Below are 23,768 nucleotides of genomic sequence, written 5' to 3'. Positions count from 1 at the left end.
TCCCACTCTTTCTCTCACTTTTCCTATCACAGTCTTTCCCTCAAGACTTGCTGTCATCCTACATTTTCAGGGATAGACATGATGACAACTGTTTTGAAATATTCATGTTTCTTTTTGGTGTGACTTGCATGTTACTCTTTCCATCTTGTACAAGTAGGTTTTTGAGAAGGGAAATATTGTTAGGTCTTGCTCCAAGTTTACAGCAGGACATTTATTCAGTATGTTGGGCTAATTTGTGTGAAGAACTTGCATTTTTAACTTGAAAACATAATTACATTCCAGATTTGATTGATGGGCAGTAAATAGACATTGGGGGCGGCATTTGGATGCTAGATGCCTGTCTGAGCAAGCTTTGAAATGGCTTGACAAATTTTCTTTCCTGTGTTGACGTATTTCCAGTTGAAACAGTACATTGGAACATAACGAAGGCTTTGTTCTTGTCTTTTAATAGCCAAAAGCCTAGTTTACATCATAACCCAGTCCGCTCATGCTGGTAGACACTGTATCTACACCATCTGGTCACAAAAAGTGCCTTTCTCCACTGACAGCCATTCAAAAGTAGCCATGCATTCTGACAAAATGCATTTTTGTAAGAAAAAAAAAAAAAGTGTAAAATGGTCTTTTGTTTTCCCTTGTCTGCTGGCTTTCACAGCTCAGGATATGCTATTGAATAATCTGAGATGGATTTTGGTTCGTTTTCTTGAAAGATAAAAGCTGCAAATATTACATTAATTAGCCCAGAAAAAAAAAAAAATATATATATATATATATATATACACGTGTATAAACTGCTCAAACGCTTTTTGGGGCCTCTGCATCTCTTAAAAGTTTGTTTTGTGAACTTTTAGGAGTGTCTAGCATATAGATGGCCTCAGAGGTAACAGCCATAAAACTCCAGTTGTGATTTCATGGTGCACAGTTGCTTTGGGAAATGGCATATTAAGGTGTTTGTGTGGAGGCTGACCGAGTGTTGCGCGTCTCTAATTGTTATCTAACAGTAGGTGGACGTCTGACTGAGCTGGCAGCAGTGGAGACTGTCATTGTGATGCACATTCACCCTCCTAAATTCACCTCCGGCATAATGATGTTTCTGTGCTGATCTCTCTTTCTCTCTCTCTCTCTCTCTCACACACACACTCAGAGCCGCAACATATCTATGACAGGTGTTGAGCTCTAGCAGCTCTCGATCCTAATTACTTGGCCGTCCCTTTCTGCAAGCAGATGGGTCCCTCTCAGAAATTAATGTTCTAGCCGGCTACTCTCCACAGCCCATTCCCTTGTCATTTGTGCCGTACAGGTACAGTAGTCTTAACTTAATGTAAAAAAATCCAATCAGATTGCGTGCCAAAGCATCATTAGGGAGATTGGTGGCTGACTGACATAAACGATTTGGAAAGTGATTTGTCATCCTAATGAAAAGTAGAAACTCTGCGATACTTTTGAGCGCTCTGTTTTAGTCGGAGTCGGAGTTAGAAACGCATCCAGATGAATGTTTTCTGCACCATGTATTTTTTTAATTCACATCTATTTCTGACTAAATATAATAATATTGATGGCGCTTGTGTCAACAGAATTATATGTAACATCTGTTAGGTGTCTGTGTTTATTCGTCCCTCGGGAGATCAGCACAGACAGGTGAATGTGAAGTAATACTGAGCGCAGCACCATTTATTACTTTCAGAACAATGGTGTCTTTTTCTTGTTGTATTTCCATCGGTCTCCTCTTAAGTAGAAATTCTGGAGTTTTATATATATATATATAGAGAGAGAGAGAGAGAGAGAGAGAGAGAGGAGGGATATTTAAGAAACTATGTAATATTTAAATTAGGATTAATTTTGACTATTCCTACATAGTCATCTTTATAATAGGACTTTTGTAAATAAAAACACAATTAAACAATATCATAGACAACAAGACTGCAGTTGACGATGGTACATGTTTAACCAAAAAGTTTAATTTTGTTGTTGGGACCAGGCTATTCTTAATAATTTTCAGTGTTTTTTTTTTAAGTTATTTGTTTAATATTTTGCTGTTTTACATTTTAAACTACTGTTCAAAATTTTGGGGTCAGTAAGATTATTTTATTGTTTTTAGAAAGAAGTCTCTTATGCTCACCAAGACAAAAATACAATAAAAACCAGTAATACTGTTTTAATATAATTGCAATTTAAAATAACTATTTATTTACTAAAATTACTATTTATTTATTTATTACATATTTGGATGTATAACTATACATTCAGATTAGCAATTATATATTGATATTTATGAAAAAAATAGTCTGTGTTTATAATTGCATATTTGTTTATATTTGTTACTTACAGCTGTATTTTTATAATTATTTTATTATGTATTTTAACTATTTATTTTAGAATGGTTAAATATATATTCAAATATTTATTTATTTATTGTTCTCCATACAAACGTTGAGAATATTCATGGTGGTAAAAGTGTGTTTTCCTCTTGTACTTGACATAAGCTGCTCTTGTTCTAGACAGCATGGAGACTCTCTTGTTTACCAGTGAAGAGAGTAGCGCTGCCTTAGAAAGAGAGTGATATATGCTAACCTGGGTGTGTGCAGCATAATGGGAGTGTGAGTGTTGCTGAAGGGTTTGGCTGGGAGTGTGTCTGCTCCTGCAGCCTGCTGTGTTGTGGACTGAAGAGGAGTGCAGTATGAATTATTCCTGCTGTTCCGAATTTGATTCCTCACTGCTGCAAACTTCTCTGATCTCTGGCCTTCAAACATTCATCTTTGTTTTCCCTCCTTTTCTTACATTTATCTCTCCACCGATTCATTATTTAGCGTGTGAAATTCGTACAGCGGCACTGTAAGTGGCATGGTATTGGTATTATTAAGAAACCAGGGGCTGATCCATTTAACTTTGATAATTTTCGTCCAATTTCAAATTTACCGTTTATCTCTAAGATAGTGGAAAAGTGTATTGCAATTCAAATTCATGAACATCTTTCTGATAATAAGGATTCGACTAACTACCATGGGTGCCAGATCTTTTAGCTATGCTGCCCCCCGCCTATGGAACTCACTTCCACCTGATATTCGCAACAGCGATTGCCTGCTGACTTTTAAAACGCGTCTTAAGACATATCTTTTTATACAGGCTTTCTTATAATGTTTTATTGAGTCTTTACTGCACTTTATCTGTATATGTGGAGTGTTTGTTGTGTGTTTTTTATTGTGTAGTGATTTGTATTTATTTTTATCTTTGCTTGCTTGTGAGGTGACCTTGGGTGTTTTGAAAGGCGCCATTAAATAAAATGCATTATTATTATTATTATTATTGTGGCAGAACTTCACGTCGGGGGTGATGTGTGGCACCTCGGAGGGGTTGAAGGATGGTTCTGCTCATCTGTGGCAGACATGGGGGCGCAGGCACCAACGTTCTGGCCACTGGGCAGCAAATGCTGTCAACTAATGACTGCTTCCTATGGGAAAAAAAGGGGTCTTCTTTAGGGGACGCTTATAGGGCCAAGTCAAATTTTCCAGTATTGTAAGTGCTGACATGTTTCATTCTAACTGAAGTTATACTTCTGTTTCCTCCATGGTTATGTCTCTGAGATGGATGGTGATAAAATGCTTCCCTGTGTGTTTTTCTCTGTAGATATGGGTCTTCTGCAAAGGGACGTCACAGCACGGAGGCAAGATGAGGACCTTCAGCCAAATCTGCACGTGCTGGGAGTTCTCTTCCTGGGCAAACACACCAGCCGTGCATTCGACTTTGTTCTGCTCTTTCAATTGTGAGTCTGATTCATTCAAAACGTTTGAGGGCTAAAATGTCCTGCTGGCATAGCTGACCACCAGCATATGGTGTTGCTTTGTATGCTAGTCTCTGCTTAGCGTGCTTATGTCAAGGCTGCTTATCAAGTTTCACCAGAAAAATCAATGGTTGAAGAATAGCTTCACTACACTGTAAAATGTTCTAAATTGTAACTGTTAACATAAAAGAATAGTTCACCCAAAACTGAAAATTTGCTGAAAATGTACTCGAGTTTGTTACTTCATTGGAACAGATTTGGAGAAATTTAGCATTACATCACTTGCTCACCAATGGATCATCTGCAGTGAATGGGTGTTGTCAGAATGAGACACCAAACAAAAAAAAAACATTAGAGTAATCCACATGACTCCAGTCCGTCTTGTGAAGCGAAAAGCTGCATGTTTGTATGAAACAAATCCTTCATTAAAGCATTCTAACACCATCACTTTTGGCCACAATTCCAGTCCATAATCCATAATACCGCTTCATCTGGTGAAAAAGTCCATCCCCTGTCTACACATCGAAACACACACCAACATATTTGTTTAGAACTATTTCCGCTTGTAAACAGTGCTTGATCTGTGCATATGTCTTTTTTGTTTAGATGAGACAATATTCTCGTTGAGAAAAGCAATATTATGGATAGAGGACTCGTATTTTAGCTGGAATCGACGGTTTGAAATTTAAAATGTCTTGCAAGATTTGTTTATTACAAACTTGCAATTTTGACATCAGAAGACATTCATTGATAGACTGCAGTCGTGTGCATTATTACTTGTGGATTATTGTGATCTTTTTATCAGCTGTTTGGACTCTCATTCTGACGGCACCCATTCACTGCAGAGGATCCATTGGCGTGCAAGTGATGTAATGCTAAATTTCTCCAAATCGAGGATAAGTAGATTTTCAGCAAATTTTCATTTTCAGGTGAACTATTCCTTTAAAGATCATTTTTAACTGATTTAAGCCATACAAATGTAGGTGTAAGGTGTAAATTAATGTATTTAGGCTGATTCAGTGATGCTAAATATTGTTATTTATTTTTGTGCCAAATACACAAAATAATGTTCTTTTTAGCAGCATCATATGACCCCTTTAATAAAACCAGTTCATTTAGATTACCATTAGTTATAATTTTTTTGTTTGAGTTTTGAAAGTGAATAGCATGAGTATCCGCCAGCTAGAGCACCACCAAGCCCCCCATCCAGCCTGGTGCAAGCTTTAATAAAAGCAGTAAAACCACCTTTCACCCCTCACCCCATAATTTGCACCCTTGATACTAAACTAAAATATATTTTTCATTATGTGTTACATAGTTTCTGGTATACAATCTAGCCCATCTCATTTAATTTTTTACCTTTCAACATTATTCCCAGTGATGCAAAGATGAGTCATGCACTTTTGGACACCATCGGGCTGTATAGAGGAGAGAGCTTATAGCCTTGAAACACATGACAGCATTCATAAATTTCACATAGAGCTTTGATACTAAGACTTGTAATTTGCCATGAACTGTAAACTTATTGTACTTTTGTTGGGCTCTTAAATTTTGTTCTAACATGATGTTGGCATTGTGAGCTCACGTTAATGTTGAACTGGCTCCGAGTCAAAAGCTCTTTTTGTATAAAAAGCTCTTTTTGTATAAGAGTGCTTTGTGGTATCATTAGCTCATAGAGAAGCTGCTAGCGTGAAAAGAAGCAGCATGTATTTCCTTAATTTAGCTTTAATTTATTTAGAAGCAGCATGTATTTCCTGTCCTCTTTATTAGCAAAAGCGTTGTTTAAGGACCACACATATTCATGCATATTATATAAGGTTTTCTGAGATATATTCAAATATATGCACAAAATCATATAAATAATAAAAAAATACACATTTAAAAATTAAAAAAATTAATCCAGAACAAATATTATGTATAAATAAATATTCCTCGCTTGTAATAGATGCACAAGATGCTGCAAAATGTGTTGATTTACAGAAAGGAAAAATGTAAATCATTCTTTATAAAATGTAAAATGCTTGTTCAGTCACAAGGGACATGTCTTCCTGAAATAGCATCAAAATTATGTTCTTTTGACGTTATTACAATGCTTTGAACATCATAAATCTGTTTTTCTCATTGCCTATTATCATTGGGGGTTTTTTATAGAGGCAATTATAGATGTTTCCATAAAAGGCTTGCAAACAACAACAGAAAACATAATAAAGCCCAATTGCGCTACAATTTTACAATATTTCCTTTTCTGGTCACTAAAAGAAACTACCAGCAGGTGCCACGTGACATCAGCCATTCTCAGGTATTTGCATTTATTACAGGATTCGCCATTAAAACAAGATTCTGTGAAGAACAGTCTCATAAACTTGTCACAAAAGCGCTTCGCTAAAATGTCACTGAACCCCTTCAATTAGACTGAGCAGAGCGTCTCATTTAGTTTTTGATAAAAAAAAAAAAAGGTTAATGAAGTCACTGAGACGCAGTTAAGAACTGCTCCTCTCCGCTGACGAGGTACAGACACAAACATCCTCACTGGATCAAAGCATTAAGTAGGTTTTAATCCATGTTATGCTCTCTAGACCGCCATAAAATGCAGTGTTATTTATGTGTGAAATGTCAGTATTGCCCCGAACAACAGTTTTAACATTTCACCTCTGGAAAAATGGTGCAGAATAATGAAATAATGGTCAGCTGCTTTTTGTACTAGTCTCCAATATGGCTGCCCATCTGTTCGTCTTTAAATGGGCCATTATTAATTAGCCTATGTTAGAAATGTAGCCTTTCCCCAGTTATTTTTCATCTTTTAGCCCAATTTAAAGTTTTGGAGGGCTTTAAAGTAAGTTTTAACCAGCATAAATCAATTTCTTTGATAGATTTTCAAGCAAAATTGATTTGTTCTGCCCACGTTGACATTGTGACTGCTGTACCTGTGTCCTCTATGGATGATATTGCAAAACTAAATACAGAATCCAAAATGCATGAGTTTTGCTTGGATTTTTGCTGGGGAAATAAGAGTAGCAATGCACTAAGGGCATCAGTGGTCATTACTGTGAAATGCCTTTGACACTTAACAGTGAATCATTTGTTGCGCTGCTCTGCATGCCCGGTCGTGCAACTGAATGGAAAAGAGCTTGTTATCAGCATTTAGGCAGGTTTGGCTAACACACATCCAATCGATTCTCTGCTCATTGTGTTCAAGAGGCTTAGCACTCGATCAATGTGCCTCCATGACAGATTGCGTTCTCTAACCAGTCAAGGACCACAGATCCACACTGTGTTGTCCTGTATGATGGTGCAAGTCAAGGTTTCTCTTTCCCTCTTCTCCTATGTGTTTCCTTCTGTAGTTCTTTCATACTGGCACACAACCGCCTTTTGTACATTGACTGATTGACTGACTCACTCAGAGCTTCAACATTCAATGATACGTTTGTGCCAGATACTGAGAGATTCTGAAAAGTTATCATTTGTGATTTTTAAATTAGGAGAGTTTGCTTTAAAAAGAAAATAAATAAATACAATTTTAAAAAAAGAGCATGCTGTGATTTTTTTTGTATTTTGATGTTATGTATCTTGAGACATTTTATATTTTATTCTAAATTCTAAACTCTATAATCAAATGCTTTGTTACTTTTGTATTTATGAATACAATTTGTATTTTATTCATTTATTTATTGATTGATGACTACCATCATTTAATATATTTATTTATTTTAATGCAATGTATTTATTATTTATTGATTTGATGTTTGTTTCAAGATGTCATTACCAAACTAGTAATTATTGTAAGTAAATTAGGCTTATTTTATAGGTTTTATCAGCCAATTTGGCTATCTAACTTACTATTTTTGGTATTTTGGTTTTATATATTTTGAGACTTTTTCAAAATTCTTCTTTATAATCTTTTTTTTCTGAGTAGAATTTTTTTCACTTCCAGTTCACTTTCAGTTTGTTTGTAGCTGTCATAGTCATTATTTGAATTTTTTAATTTAAATAAATAAATACATTATTATTATTATTATTATTTTTAGGGGCCAAGCACCGAAGGTGCGTAGGCACCTCTTGTATACGTTAGATTTCTTCTTATTATTATTATTATTATTATTATTATTATTATTTAACAAAAATGTTATACGTTTTATCAGTTTCTTACTATGACTTTCTTAATAGCAAGCCCAAGGCTTATCCAACTTTTCTTCAAAACGGTGAAAATCACACACAACGATCACACACAAAAATCTGAACCATCACACATTATACCAAAATCCACTTTAAGGTTGATCTTTATTCCTGAACATGTAAAATGTTTTAACATGGATGAAATTTAAAAGTTTGAAGAAGTTTCATGACTTTCAGTAGTCAAAAGATTGAAAAAGATTAAACATCTGTCTTTGTCCATCTTTGAGTTGGCGCAGTAAAGGTTCCTGTTTGATTCCCGTGACAGCTCCTCATGAATATGAAACTGTGTCATTATTGTAACGCGTGCTGATAATGAACTTTCTTTAACAGTGTGTCTATCGGGATCAGTTACGTCCTGGCGGGAAGTGAGGCCTACGCTGCACTTTTTCATACAAGGTGAGCTGCCTTACAGTGCAACCTTTAATGTAACAGTTAAGATATTAAATGTTAAGAGCAGGTTTGCATTTAAACAATAACCCGTTTCTGTTCAGCCAGATGAAATAAATGCATATGCTTTCTTTTCATGTATGCCTTCATCAAACATTAGGGCTTTAATTTATTTATTCAGTTATCTCAAAGAAAGACACCTAGTCAATCATATTGTTCATTCTCTAGATGTTCAATTTTAACCCCAGATTTTCTACTCTCTGCTTGTCAGTCAAATCATGGCCTCAGTGTAAGTAATGTTTAGAAACGCTGTTAGGGCTGAAAATTCTCTCATTAGATCGTGCCTGTGGGGTGTTTGATCTCCTAAAGCTTCTCTCAGCAAAAACACAAGCGCATTTTTCTTCTCTGTGATGTATTGTGAGAGAACTAATCTAAACAACTTTTCATATCTGGAAGATTGTTGAATAACAGCTGTTTCATATCTATGTTGGCACCCAAATGACCAGGTTATGGTAAGCAACATAGCATTGTGTACTTCCGGAGTTTTATTATTTTATGTAAATTAATTAGTGTTTGGATGTTCAATACTGTTTGGGGTCAGTACGATTTTTTTGTTTTAAAAAGTCTCTTATGATCACCAAAGCTGTATTTATTTGATCGAAAATACAGTAAAAATAGCAATATTGTAAAATATTATTACAATTTAATATAAATGTTTTCTATTTTGATATTATTTAAAAGGTAATGTATTCATGTAATTGCAAAGCTGAATTTTCAGCATCATTACTCCCGTCTTCAGTGTCACATGATCCTTCAGAAATCCTTCTAATTTGCTGATTTGCTGCTCAATGTTGAAATAAATTCAACAGATGTCATACTTAATACTTATGTGACACTTCTCATTTAAATGAGATCTTATGACAATTAAGATTGTAAAAAAAACAAGCAGATATTAATCACCCAGCCTCGACAGCCAGTTTATAATTTTCTCAAAGTAATAACCCAGCAGTCACTGTATAGCGACTGCATTTTATTAAACCTAGCACCACGTACGTGCTTCTGTTGAATGTGTTGAAATCTTCAGTCTTTTTACTATTTTAGTAGATACTAGTGAGGAGGGAATAAGAAAGTCTGAGTGAGAGGGGGGATATGCACTATAGCTGCACAACAGAGAGAGAGAGTTCTGTAGTTAATTAAATAAACTGTGTGTGAAATTTCATGTCATTTCATGTCATTGTTGCATTAATTACAGGTGACTTATTCACTGAGTGATGAAAAAGGTCTGAGAAACCTCACGCACACATTAGTATTCCGTTTGAGAACAGGAAGTAAACATGAAAAATTGAATAAGCAGACTCGGGATCCTCTCCAAACGCAGCATACGGTGTCGTAATTCGAGTAAGGAATGGTCATAATTACAACCTGCTCAAGTTTTGCTGTTTTTCTTTTCAGTACGTTTTATTTCTGATGCCTCTAACATTTTGTTTTGATGTAGTTTGTGAAAATAAAAAGTGCATTTTCAATTTAAAAATGAATAAGGTTTGGAAAGATAAATCAGATTAGCTTAATCAAGTCTACAACTTCCTCCAAAAGACCATTTATTAAGGCTAAGATGAAAAATAAACAGTTCATCCTTAAATAATTGAAGGTCAGATAATGGTCTTGAAAAATGATGATTGCGTTCACTATGATAAAAGTTGAATTACATTGTAAGTGGACCACAGGGAAAAATAATAAAATTAGGACACCTTTAAGAAAATAATGAGAATATCATTAATATTAATCATTGAAAAACTGTGCTGTAAACAAGTATTTATTGGATACAGACCATCTATCCTAGTCATACGTTTTCCATACAGAAATGATCCTTGGATCCAAGCCGCTGTTGCTGTATTGTTTGCCCTTGAGCTATTTGAACCTCTTAACCTGACGGTTTTTCATTTTAATTAAAACGCAACACACTTTCAGAAAAAAACACCCACTTGAGACAAATTCAATAGCAAATAGGTTTATCATTCAGAGCTTTATGTGAGGAAGGAAATCAATCGATCTTATATATAGTTCTGAACCTAGTGCATTCAATTCCCACACACATAAATAATAAATCACCATGTTTCAAGTTAAATTACCTTTTGGTGCTTTGAGATAGATTATCATCAGGATAGAAATGTAGCTTTTACAGTCATTATGCTTTAGGTGAACTTTTGAAAGGACTCATGGGACTCGAGTTTATACTGACAACAGAGATAAAGCTCAGTTTGATGAGTCCATTAGATGATTCATGAAAATCCATGTTTTTTTTGTAAGTAAAACACAAAATGAAAAGGCTGTTCATACTCGCATATCAATACAATTAAAGTAAATGGTGACCAGGGGCTGTGTCAAGCTCCAAAAACGACAAAAAAACACCCCCAAATCACTCTATAGCAGTTCTCATTTGTGCTATATGAATAGTGCATTTGCAAATTTGGTGCATTTTGATTGGTTCTCAAGTGACTTATAACCAGCGACACTGTCAAGTCAAGTCACACACCATATTTGAATATGCAAACATGAATAAGATTCTAGATTTTTAGTGAATACGGACTTAAATTTATGTATTTTCTGAAGACTTGGTCATTTAGACAATTTTCATTATGCTTTATATTTTAAAAGATTGAAAGCAATTAGTCACCATTGGCTATCAGTGTATGGAAAAGAGCAGCTTGAACATTCTTTAAAGGGGTCATATGATGCTTTTTTAAAGATCATTATGTGGGGGCGTGTTAGAACGAGCCGTTTTAGGGGGGCGTGGCAGAGTCTTAACTTTGATAAAGAATATCTCTTTGGTTTCGAGACTTTAGTCTTTGCAACTTCAGGGATCTTATCTATGCACAATCAGCTTGTAACACTCCAAAAAGAAAGGAAAACTTGAAATCGCATCATATGACCCCTTTAAAATGTCTCCTTTTGTCATATAAGTTTTGAACAACATGACAGTGGGGAAATGATGAGCTGTTTCATAGACCATACAGTATATGGTTGCATCAAACCAAATAAAATTGTTTTATAATAAATTATTAATATGCCAGACAGCTCTCACGTTTTTCTTTAGGGATATGGAGCAGCTTTATTTTAGAGCATCAAAAGAAGTCTCATTGTGCAAAGAATCATAGTCTCGTTCTGTTTAGTGACATGACATGTGGCCAAGTATGGTGACCCATACTTGGGATTAGTGCTCTGCATTTAACCAATCCAAAGTGCACACACACAGCAGTGAACACACACACACCGTGAACACACACCCGGAGCAGTGGGTGCTGCGGTGCCCGGGGAGCAGTTGGGGGTTCGGTGCCTTGCTCAAGGGCACCTCAGTCGTGGTATTGAAGGTGGGAGAGAGTGCTGTACATTCACTCCCCCCACCTACAATCCCTGCAAGTACGAGACTCGAACCCGCAACCTTTGTGTTACGAGTCCGACTCTCTAACCATTAGGCCACGACTTCCACGTTTAGCTTTGGCTCATGATGTGGGGATGGTGGGATGGGCGTCTCCAGCCTGCAGGGAGTGGGTTGTCACAAACAAATGTGTGCTGTCAGTACTCCCATCTAGGTCATTATTGCTTTCTTTCTGTATCATTCCTGTTTGTCGCTTTTTTCTTCCTTAAGCAGCTTTAAGACTCGTAGCATAGTAAAAAAAACATTTTCACATCAGTGGCAAATCCACCCAAGTAAACGTGCTAATGAAGTTCTAAAAATTTCAGAAAAATGCAGAGACGAAGTTTATTGATTGGTTAGTTGATCCTCTTTTTGTGGTATTCAGAGAACTGTGGGCCGCAAAGGTGACAGACTGATGAAAATGGACTCGGTCAGTCAGAAAACGGTAAAAGCCTAGAATCTTAAATATCAGAGGGCAGTATCAATATGTCAGAAGCATTAGAAATGTATGTGCAGTTGTATACAATTTATTGATAGTTTGTTTGTTTTTTCTGTTGTGAATTCCTTTTGCGCCCCAAACTCAAGGCTACGACTCGTCAATAGTAAAATTACAAGTTCTGACTGAATCGTATCTCAGATCGTGTTTAGTTCTCTTGAGCGTTTTTGTTTACCTCAGGTTGTAGAAATTAGATATGAGAATTCAATAGACATCTGTGCTACTTTCGTATATTTCAGTGCTATTTCACACAATAATAGTGCTTTCAGCGTTTTATTTCAGACAAATAAACAGCACCAAGATTGTGTGCAACTTATTGATCAATTCCCTTCTATCATAAGAAAAAATTAATTTATATATTATATTATATTATATTATATTATATTATATTATATTATATTATACATCCAGCCATTCTCCAAACTGCTTATACTGTATGGTTGCAGTGATGCTGGAGTGTATTATATTATATTATATTATATTTAATCAGAGATTGCAGAAGAGAACAGAGACTCGCGTTGCGTTTTAAGTGAATTATTAATTCCAGTGTGTTTCGATTTAAAACACGAACTCTGTCATATTCTGTGATTGTCTCTGAAGAGCACGAGCCCTCACACGTCACATGCTCTATGTGAAGTACAGACTGAACGGATTGTCAACACATCCCACCGCTCTATGGCCAGATGAGACGCAAACTACTAACGATAACCAGTCTCGCTAGTAAAGTTTTGATGGATGAAGACTGCAATCAAGGTAAAGACGATTGCGGTGGCGTACAGGAGTCGTACAGTAAGCAAGCGTGAGTCCGTTATAATAATGCGTGTATGAGTGCTCTAGACGCACTGATCGCACATTGTATTTATGCACAGGCACAGACATTTCCGTACATTCACGTCGTTTCCACACACATTCACGATCATGTTTTGATGTGTCATGTTTATGTTGCTGTGTTTAGTTATTCTGAATGGATCCGTGTACTGTAGTTGATATATGCAGTAAGCAGGCGGTTGGTTTTTTTGGCTTCTCCATGTCGTCCTGTTCGGTATCGTAACTTGACTTCTCTAAAATGTAAAGAAGCTCTTTGCTGTTGCACTGTACACATACTATAAAATTCTGATTTTTTTTTCCTTTCATATGTGCTTATATGGGCTCCTTATATCATTTGGTTCTTTGGTATCCTTTTGGAGTTTCTAAGTGTCCTTTTCTGGAAAGACATCTACATTTATCTTGAAAAAAGCTTCCAGAAAATATAGATTTTTGAGAATCACCCTTCAATCTTTTAGTTTACTTTGCTGGATATAACAAATGATGACAAAATAAACATTTGAAACAAGATAAATGGTCTATGCTTAATTTCATGAAGGTTCTTTTGGAGTTTCTAAGTGTCCTTTTTTGGAAAGATATCTAAATTTATCTTGAAAAAAGCTTGCAGAAAATATAGATTTTTGAGAATCACCCTTCAATCTTTTAGTTTACTTTGCTGGATATAACAAATGATGACAAAATAAACATTTGAAACAAGATAAATGGTCTATGCTTAATTTCATGAAGTGTGCGATTAATCGCGATTAATCCCAGAAAAAGGATGTGATTAATCAGATTTTAAAAAATTTATCTATTGACAGCCCTAATTATATTATATTATATTATATTATACCTAGTAAAAAAGTAATATATTTAAAATACTTTTATTTCATATTAAATGTAGTTAAAATCTATTAACATAGTTACTGACATATTGCTGGAGACTTACTGATATAAAAATTATCATTAAACTTTATTTGGAGTACTACTTGTGCACAATGCGCATTTCTTAATGTTAAGCCTTAAATGTGTTTTAATGCCACTATTGATGAGAATTGCATGATCTTTGAATAATATCAGTCTTTAGATGCAAGATAAGTGCATTAAGTACAAAATTAGTTGTTCCAATTTAGCAGGCTTTAAGTATACCAGTATAATATACTAAAAGTACAATTGCATGGTATTTTTATTAAGTACATAAATATGTAAATGTATTTGATGTATACTTAGCATGAAATAAATGTATTTCAAATACATTTTAGTATATTTGTTTTCCACTAGGGATATCATATTATATATATTTTTATTTTATTATAGCAATAATATGAAATTGTGAAGATGGATATTTTTGTTGTGGTCTATTCTTATTCTATAAAATGTCTATGTAAAATCATTAAAACCTTATACAACTATGAGAACTGATGTTCTCACACAGAGGTTTTCACATCTATACTGTTCCCTGCAGAATTTCTTAGTAATTGCACTTATTGCCACAAAAGTTATTTATTTTGCAACACCCCAGTAAATACTTAACCTGAAAATTTTCCACTCAAGGCAGCCTGCACCACATCGATGGCTAAATGCTTCATTAAGAACACATCATAGGCAGATGCCTGTGACCAAGGGTGGAAAGAGAGAGAGAACGAGCGAGCGAGACAGTGAATGTAAAGTGATCCTGCAAGCACAAATCAATAGGTTATTTCAGCCCTGGTAGAGTATTCGCAGTTCTCTTAATCCATTATAAAACTCATATTTATCTGTGGGATATGGTGGTCTTGCTGAATTGAGTTCATAAATAAGTTTGCTTTGCTCTGGGACAGTAGAATTTGACCTCTGTCCACAAACATAGATAATAATGTTACAGGAATACAGGCGCAAAACTCTCAAAATACTTAATAAAGTGGCTGAGGTCCAAAATTGCCCTTGGCACCATAGTCATGCCTTCATGTAGCAAAGAATGTGTTTACCCTTATAAAAATTGATTCTATTATGGAAGCTAAGATGATATTATGCAATTGGCAATGCCCCAAAACCTCAGATTTAAAAGAGTGTATTGATGGAACCATTGAGATTTCATCATATGAAAGCATGCTGGGAAGACTTTGCAATGAGGAAAAGAGATTTTATGGGGGAAACACATAAAAATTGATTGATTATGTAAAACTGTGTATCACACAGTCCTTTAAGAAATACTGTCCCATGCCTTTGAGTGTCAGTGTTATGTATCATGCATATGTTTTTTGACAGTGCTATTCTTCCGAGAGTATTTTTGCAATAAAAATAATGGAAGCGTTTGTGAAGTTCACTGTATTACGGAGCACTGGATCAGAAAGCACTTCTATCCGATCGAGACAGACACTTCAAAACAATTACCTGCCCCCTGTTGTTTTCTTTAGAGAGGAGAAATGTGCCTCTCCTCATTCAGGATGTGATTTAGAGAGACTAAGTCTATGTTTTGCAGGGAAATTGTAAAGAATACTTGTCTTACAATTGTATTGTGCTGTTGTCATTTCCTCTCGCTGTAGTCTGTAATTTTGAGAGGTTTGGTATTATTTGAAGTTACTGAAGCTGTAATTTAAAACAGTGGGGGATAAGATGACTGTTTGCCTGATTTTGCTTCTGCAGTCATGTCTACGTGATCCCTGCATTTACATGGACGCTCTCATTGGGGATTCTTCTGGCCCAGATCATCATTCAGCCCATCACGTCACTGCTGACGCTCCTCAAAGGAATCCTGCTGGTTATTACCGTGAGTTGAGAGAGTCATAATCATCACTGATTTTTTTTTTAGCTTTTTATGTAGCTTGCTTGTGCCACACAGATAAAATTACCTTTGATATAAAATGATACCTTCATCAATTTGATTGTTTTTATGCTCACTTCTAAAACAGATTTATATGGAGGACCAAACCTGCAGAAATTTAAAAAGAAATATGTAAATAAATATATAAAATACATATAAATACAAATAGATAAAGAATGTAATAATAGGAAAATAAAGAAAGTAATATGTGACTTAATAAAACAAATATAGTTCATTTTTAATTACATTTAATACCATTTTTTTGTATACATTCTTCCTTCATTGATTATTTTCTGCATTGCTTAAATTTTTTTTTCATTCTTTTAAACTTTTAATTTTAGTTTTATTGTTTTGTGCAATTTATGAAATAAGGAAATTGTTAATAAGTGTAATAAATATAATATAATATTTATATACCGTTAAACCAATTATTTTTTATCCACATTACTTGATGAATTCAACTATTTTCTATTGATATACATAGATTCCTTGTTTGATTTATACACTTCTTAATTGATTTATCAATTTCTCAAATTATTATGAAGTGCCACATTTGGAAAACCATAAAAATACTTTAAAAAACAACTCGGTATTGAACATATGAGTTGTGACATGAAATGCACATACTCTATCTACACTGTACCATTCAAAAATGGTCGGTAAGATTTTCTTCTTTTATGCTCACCGAGGCTGCATTTATTTGATCATAAATACAGTAAAAATAGTAATATTGCTTATTATTACAATTTAAGTTCAATATATATATATATATATATATATATGTTTTCTTTTTTAATATATTAAAAAATGTTATTTATTCATGTAATGGCAAAGCTGACTTTTTAGCAACCACTACTCCAGTCTTCAGTGTCTTCTAAAATGCTGATATGCTGCTCAATAAACATTTTTTATTATTATCAATGTTGAAAACTGTTGTACTGCTTAAAATCTTTCTGGAAACTGAAAAATCTTTTTTTCTGGATTCTGTAATGATTAGAAAGTTCAAAAGAACAATTTATTTGAAACAGAACTTTTGCCTTTACTGTCACTTTTAGACAATTTAATGCATCCTTGTTAAATAAAATTATTAAAAATAAAGGTAAACTAATTTACTCACCCCAAACTTTTAAACATAAGTGTAGATTACCAGCTCGTTGAGATGTTATTTTTTTTATAAGCCATAAAGGACAGAAATTAATAAACTGAAAAATGTGGAAAGATGTGACACTGTAGACGTAATGAACACTAATTATGAAATGATAATGGTTTCTGATGAGCTGCTTCTATGACAGTGTCGGTGTGTGTGTGTGTACCTGTTTTTCTATTCTGGTGGGGACTTAAACCTGAATACACACAGACTCATGGGGACTTGTGTCACGGTGGGGACCTAAATTGAGGTCCCCACGGGTAAACAAGCTAATAAATCACACAGAATTAAGTTTTTTGAAAATCTAAAAATGCAGAAAGTTTCCTGTGAGGGGTAGGTTTAGGGGTAGGGTTGGTGTAGGGCAATAGAATATACGGTCTGTACAGTATAAAAACCATTACGCCTATGGAGAGTCCCCACAAGGATAGCTGACCAGACGTGTGTGTGTGTGTGTGTGTGTGTGTGTGTGTGTGTGTGTGTGTGATGTCACATGTTCTTTCACTCCAGAGTAGAGTGTCACAATATTCTGACTTTGATCCGTGAGTGACACCTCACACTTCAAGAGGTTTCATTCAAATGTAGAACTGCAATAAACAGATGCATTGAAGTGTCTTGGAGGGCAGAGAGATTATTAAAACACAAAAAAACATATTATTAAAGATAAAGAATATCATTTTTAATACTGAGTTGGTTTTATCTTGACATTATTCAGTGAAATGTCATGAGAGTTCTCCACCAGGTATGTGTTGTCCTTAAGGACGAGGAGTTCTTTATTCAGTGAGATGGTGACCTGTTTACACCAACCTCACGGGACAGCAGAAAGCGATCCCAGCAGTCTTTTGAGCTGAAGGGAAGAACTCTCCGTTTTCCCTTTATAATGAGCACATTTGACCCAGCAATGAAGTAAAAAGTTAGAGCAAACCTGTTACACTTCAAACCCAACCTTCTGGGTTGTTTTCTTTAACTCAGCTACTATTTAAAAATGGCTATATGGCTGGCTTAAAATGAATAAAATGGCCCAAAATTGGTTGTAAATTAAAAATCCGACACAGAGGCATCAGCGATAATCAAAAGGTGACAATTTATTAATAAGCTGTTTAAAATAGTTTATTATTTAATTATTATTCATTCAAATTATTAATAAATGTTCATTTATTGAACATATTAATAAATATTAATTTCCAACCTATTTTGGGTTAATTTGAGTTCAAGCTAGAAATACACTGTAGTAATTTTTAAGCAATAGTTGAGTTAAATAAAACTACCCAGAAGGTTTGGTTAAACATTTATCCCAACCACTGGGTCACAACAACCCAATCGCTGGGTTTGTCCATATTTGACCCAGTGCTGAGTTGTTTTCACCCAACCTTTTTTTTTTTAGAGTAAAGAAAGTTCAAAAGAACAGCATGTATTTTAAATAGAATATTTTTGTAACGGTGTGAAAATATTTACTGCACTTTTGATAAATTTATTGCATTCTTGCTGAATGAAACTATTAATTGACCCCAAACTTTTGAACAGTAGTGCAACTTGGAAAAACAAAAAGTGCAATATGCACTTTTGCATATGGATGTCTACACTCTAAAAAAAATGCTGTGTTAAAAACAACCCAACTTGGGTTATTTGGCAACCCAGTGCTGGGTTAATATTGGACAGAAGAACACATGCTTTATAAAATAACCCAGCGTTAAAAATGACCCAGCAACTTAGTTACAGAAAAACTACCCAGCACCTTGGTAAAAATATTAAAAACAACCCAATAAAATGACCCAACAGGCTGAACCCAGCATTTTTTAGAGTGTAGTTTTTATGCATGATTCAAACAAAACTATAATATCAGCACTATGCTGTTTTTTTATTCACAACTTTTAAAACTATTTTAAAAATGCTGGGTTAAATACAACCCAGCGCTGGGTAAAATATGGACAAACCCAGCGATTGGGTTGTTTTCAACCAACAGTTGGGTTAAATGTTTAACTGTCATTAACTTCATCCTAAATTTAAACGTAAAAAAAAAACGTTGTCTTTCTCTTTATTTATTACTTCCCTTTCTAGTTTGTACTTATTTGAACAATGCCTAAAACTTGGTATTACAAGCACTTCCTGTGTCTGTTTGCCTCTTTAAGAAGAATCGCTTTATGTATTCCCCAATTGTAAGTCACTTTGGATAAAAGCGTCTGCAAAATGACTAAATGTAAATGTAGTTTTGTGTGCAGTGTGCTTCTTCATATGATCAGAGCGTGGACTTTAACTGAACTGTGGGCATGCCTTTGGGTCAATTTTACCTCAAACTCTATCTTTCACTCTTAAGTCGTACTGCTGGGCCGGCACTCCACTGCGATGCTTTGTATAATCACAGCAAGCCATTCATCAAGCACCACGACTGCTTCAGGCTCTGGTCAGTAAGCTAGCTGACAGTAATTCTTAACCCCGTCTCATCAGTGGTCAAATTCCAGCTCATCAATCACACTCGCTGATGTATTATCTCTGTTCGAAATGTCCATGCTTATCTATAATTTGGGCGGTTATCATTTATGAGTTAGGGTTTTATGGGGCGTGGACGGTCCCTCCTGCATCACGCTGTGAATCATGCCACCTAGACGGCCAAGAAAGAGCCCCTGATGAGATATCATCTGTGACTGGCTCTTCCATTTAACAGCGGGCGACATATTTTAATGACGCTCCCAATGCAACAGTCATCCATGAAATGCCCTCCACCTAATTGCCAGTTAAAGTGGGTGTAATTTAGCGCTTTACTGTAAGTAGCAGATATAATTGTTCTTCTGCTCAAATGAGGCCAGGAATGATCATGTCTCTTGTGTGGAGGGGTCGATTGTGTGCTAATTGTGGGGCATTGCTGGAATGTCATTGGCTAGTAATGTTTCATGATAGCATTAGTTGTGGCTTCATTGTGGGACTGGTTTTGGCCAAAAATATCTGGTGAGAACTGTTAGCCTTCCCATTAATCTCGATGGTGGGTGCCAGGCTGGAGGAAGTACAGTATAGTATGTAACAGTCATTGATGTGACAGTTTTTTTTGTTTTTTTGGATTTATTCATGAATTTAAAAATGAAATTCATATACATGTGTGTGTGTGTGTGTGTGTGTGTGTGTGTATACAGTATGCAAATTATATATATATATTGTGTGTGTGTGTGTGTGTGTATACTGTATATATATATATATACAATATGCAAATTCTATCATAAAAAGGATCCTCATTACTCTGTATCAACATCAACAAGTATCTTAAAATTTAAGATAATTTAACTTTTTAGTTTAGGTTGTAAATAGTCATGTGGAGCTATACTTCACAAAAATGTAATATTAATATATGTGTGTAAAAAAAGTTTTTACCTCAAAAAGTATTTCTTAAAAAATGTAAGTAATGAAAAATAAAAAAGTAACACTATATTCATGTGTACTCAAGGTGTAAGGAAAATATGTTACTACTTTCTATATTATAGTTACACCACATGACATTCGTAGAGTCATTCAATTTAAACTTATTAAAGTGGTGTATACGTTTTTCAAAATAACAAAAAAATGACATGAATATACAAAAAAGAGCATTTCCATGAATTCATTTTAAATTGAATTTTTAATGTATTCATCAGTGACTCCCTTATTTGGTTTGCTTCCTAGTTATTATGTTCCTGAGCCAATCACCTGAGCCATACGCAAATGCACATATACGTCATCTGTTAACAGGGTCTAACCATGGAAGCTAATCAGCCAAACTTTGACCCTATGACCTTGGCTATTCAAATTTCCCATGGTTCCTTTCTGTGGCGTGAGCAGTGATGTTAAATAGTTTTAGAAAGTGTGTGCCAAGCTTCCAGTGCAATATGAATAAAAGTTAAAAAGCAGACCGGCAGTAATTAAGAACAGGTGTAGCGCGCGTGTGTGTTGGGATTGTGGGCATTACGCGGGAGGATGTCAGATGCTGTTCCCTAATTGCCACTAGCTGAGGATTTATTGTTAATGTTGGACCAACCTCCTTTAACTCCTGAGAGAGAATCATAACCTGAAATATAGATTCATTAAGGATGCATATGGCACGCCGTTCAAATGGGCCCATGAAATATTTCATCTGGAAGACAATTCCTGGCTGGCGAATGAACAATTGTTAAAATGATTCATAGTGCTGGACTAGAATCAGTATTGGAAGAGCATGACATTTTAGCTGTAGAGGGGTTTTACCGTATTCAGTTTGTTCTCGCTACATCTCTTTGAGGAAGATTCTTATTTGCCTGTGCTAAAATATGCATAACCATCAATCACAACAAAAGCTGCAGAGAAGTCTGCTGGTTTCTACTGTAATCAGTGTTGGGCTCAAAAAATGTAATTTATTACTCATTACTTGTTACTCCTTTATACTTACTTATTATTACTCCAAGCCAACAGTAATTTATTACACTTCTCGTTATATTACTTTTCTGTTAAACTCCACAAAATTGGTAATTATGTCCTTTCTCCTCAGAGTTCTGACTTCATATGTGTGCCTCTTTGTGTCCATTAGGGTATATTTACACACTTTTACTTAGTATTTCTTTAGGCATAATCATAATTTCTATTAATTTTATTAACTGAATTGTGTGATCTGATGAGCATTGGCATCTTACAGTGTTGTTTCCCTGTGATTTCTTTTCTGTGATCGCTGTTATGACTCATTCGCTGCTCCTATGTCACTCATATTACATCTTCATAACCTCTTTTAATGACAAAGTTCCACTAAACTTCCTTGTTCTGCATCTGTACAAACTTATACACATGAAACATTAAGCTGATAAACATATGATTATGACAGCATTTGATTTGTATGTGATTTGGGTTATTTTTTATAAGAATACACAATACAAGCAGGTGTAGCAATTAGCTTATTCTAAAATTCTACAAATAACATATTTTTGATCATTATATGACCAAAATCTACTGTAGATTGCGATTGGAAGTTACTGGGGAAAGTAATATTATTACAGTAACACATTACTGCCCACAACTGTTTGTAGAGCAGGCATTTTGCCCGCTTGTGTTGGTTGAGAGGATATAGCTGCTACATCTAATCAGTTTGCCTCTGTTGTGTGGTTTCTGACACAAAGAGTGCTGGGAAGGCATGGAGGATTTTGCTCAGGAGCTCATTGCGTGTGAACGCTCTGCCTTTTTCAGGTCACTGATTCTTTGCGTCAACGTCTATGTCAGGGGCATTAGGAAACAAAGCTAAGAGCACATGGCATTGCAGTGCTGTGTGACTCTGTCAGGCTATCACACCCCACCGACTCACCATCCATTAATGCTTTCACTCTCCCTAATGACCGTTTGGGTGAGACGCCTTAAGGATTGCCACACACACACACACACACACACACACACTCAGACATGATACGTTTTACTACAGTAGCTTCTCCTTCCATCTCCTGCAAATGGAAACAGTGTTTGTGGTTTTCCTTCTGAAGGGCTGTTGAATAAAACATGTCAGAAAGTTTTGTGTATGTACTGTAGTTGAATTTAAATAAGCGACCTTGTCTAGTTTGTTGTGGCACAGCTGAGTAGTTAAAAATAATTACAAGATGAGTTTTGTAAGAGGCCTATGCCAAAAAACATTTATATGATATAATTTATAACAAAATACAGATATAAAAATTTTTACCATAAGGTTTTATATGTTAGCTATTTTATAGGTACAACGGGGCTAAAGGCGCCCTGCGGTAAAAGGCGCCTTTGATATTATTTTCATCTAAACCACTAGATGGCACAGAAACGTGGCGTAGCACTTTCTAAAACATTTGCTTTTCAAGATGCACCTGTATATTTGTCTGATCCTTGATGCGATCGCACGCAGCAGCACGAAGTTGATTCTGTGCTTACTTGATCTAATATTTTATGTTTTTTAAAATGTTGTAGATTTAAGTAGCAAATTAGAATAGCTAAAATTAATGCATATATTTTGAGACAAAGGTCTTCTTAACAATTTTCAACAATGTTTAAGATAATTAAAGCAACAGTTTTTAAATAACGAAGGAATATGTAAAAGTATGGTATTTGGGGTAAAAAGCGCCCCTGCTGTTGGCACAGTAATTAACATGATAATTAATAGATGGCTGACTTTTCCATTTGTTGACATGACATGGTTAGATTCAGATGGTAAATATCATATATTATGTTGGGTGTCCATATTAGAGATAATCACCATGTTTAGAATGAAACCATCATATTTAAAAGCGCGCAGCAGTGCGAAGTTGATTCTGTGCTTACTTGATCTAATATTTTATGTTTTTTAAAATGTTGTAGATTTAAGTAGCAAATTAGAATAGCTAAAATTAATGCATATATTTTGAGACAAAGGTCTTCTTAACAATTTTCAACAATGTTTAAGATAATTAAAGCAACAGTTTTTAAATAACGAAGGAATATGTAAAAGTATGGTATTTGGGGTAAAAAGCGCCCCTGCTGTTGGGGCTAAAGGCACAGTAATTAACATGATAATTAATAGATGGCTGACTTTTCCATTTGTTGACATGACATGGTTAGATTCAGATGGTAAATATCATATATTATGTTTGGTGTCCATATTAGAGATAATCAACCATGTTTAGAATGAAACCATCATATTTAAAAACATGATATTAATCATATCATATAATAAAATATCATTTGTTGTTACTACTGTAAATATATATATTCAATTAGTATTGGATCTCCTTCAATACTTTCAGAATATTTAGGCTACTTATTAAAATGATTTTGTTTCTGTATTTTAAAATATAT

The 23,768-nt window shown here is 34.9% G+C and overlaps 1 protein-coding gene across 1 annotated transcript in view; it reads left to right on the top strand.

Annotated features, from left to right (window-relative positions):
- The window catches only part of LOC107753790 (uncharacterized), a 96,948-nt gene that overhangs the window by 14,650 nt on the left and 58,530 nt on the right, over positions 1–23,768 (top strand). The window contains exons 6-8 of the mRNA XM_016570022.1: positions 3,622–3,757; positions 8,279–8,344; positions 15,676–15,799. Of these exons, the coding sequence (XP_016425508.1) occupies positions 3,622–3,757; positions 8,279–8,344; positions 15,676–15,799 (326 nt within the window). The remainder of the gene's footprint in view (positions 1–3,621; positions 3,758–8,278; positions 8,345–15,675; positions 15,800–23,768) is intronic.

The sequence above is a fragment of the Sinocyclocheilus rhinocerous genome, unplaced genomic scaffold, assembly GCF_001515625.1.
Source record: "Sinocyclocheilus rhinocerous isolate Xijiao unplaced genomic scaffold, SAMN03320098_v1.1 scaffold711, whole genome shotgun sequence".
Lineage (NCBI taxonomy): Eukaryota > Metazoa > Chordata > Actinopteri > Cypriniformes > Cyprinidae > Sinocyclocheilus > Sinocyclocheilus rhinocerous.
Note: the sequence above shows the minus strand (reverse complement) of the source record. Positions and strands in the feature narration are given on the sequence as shown.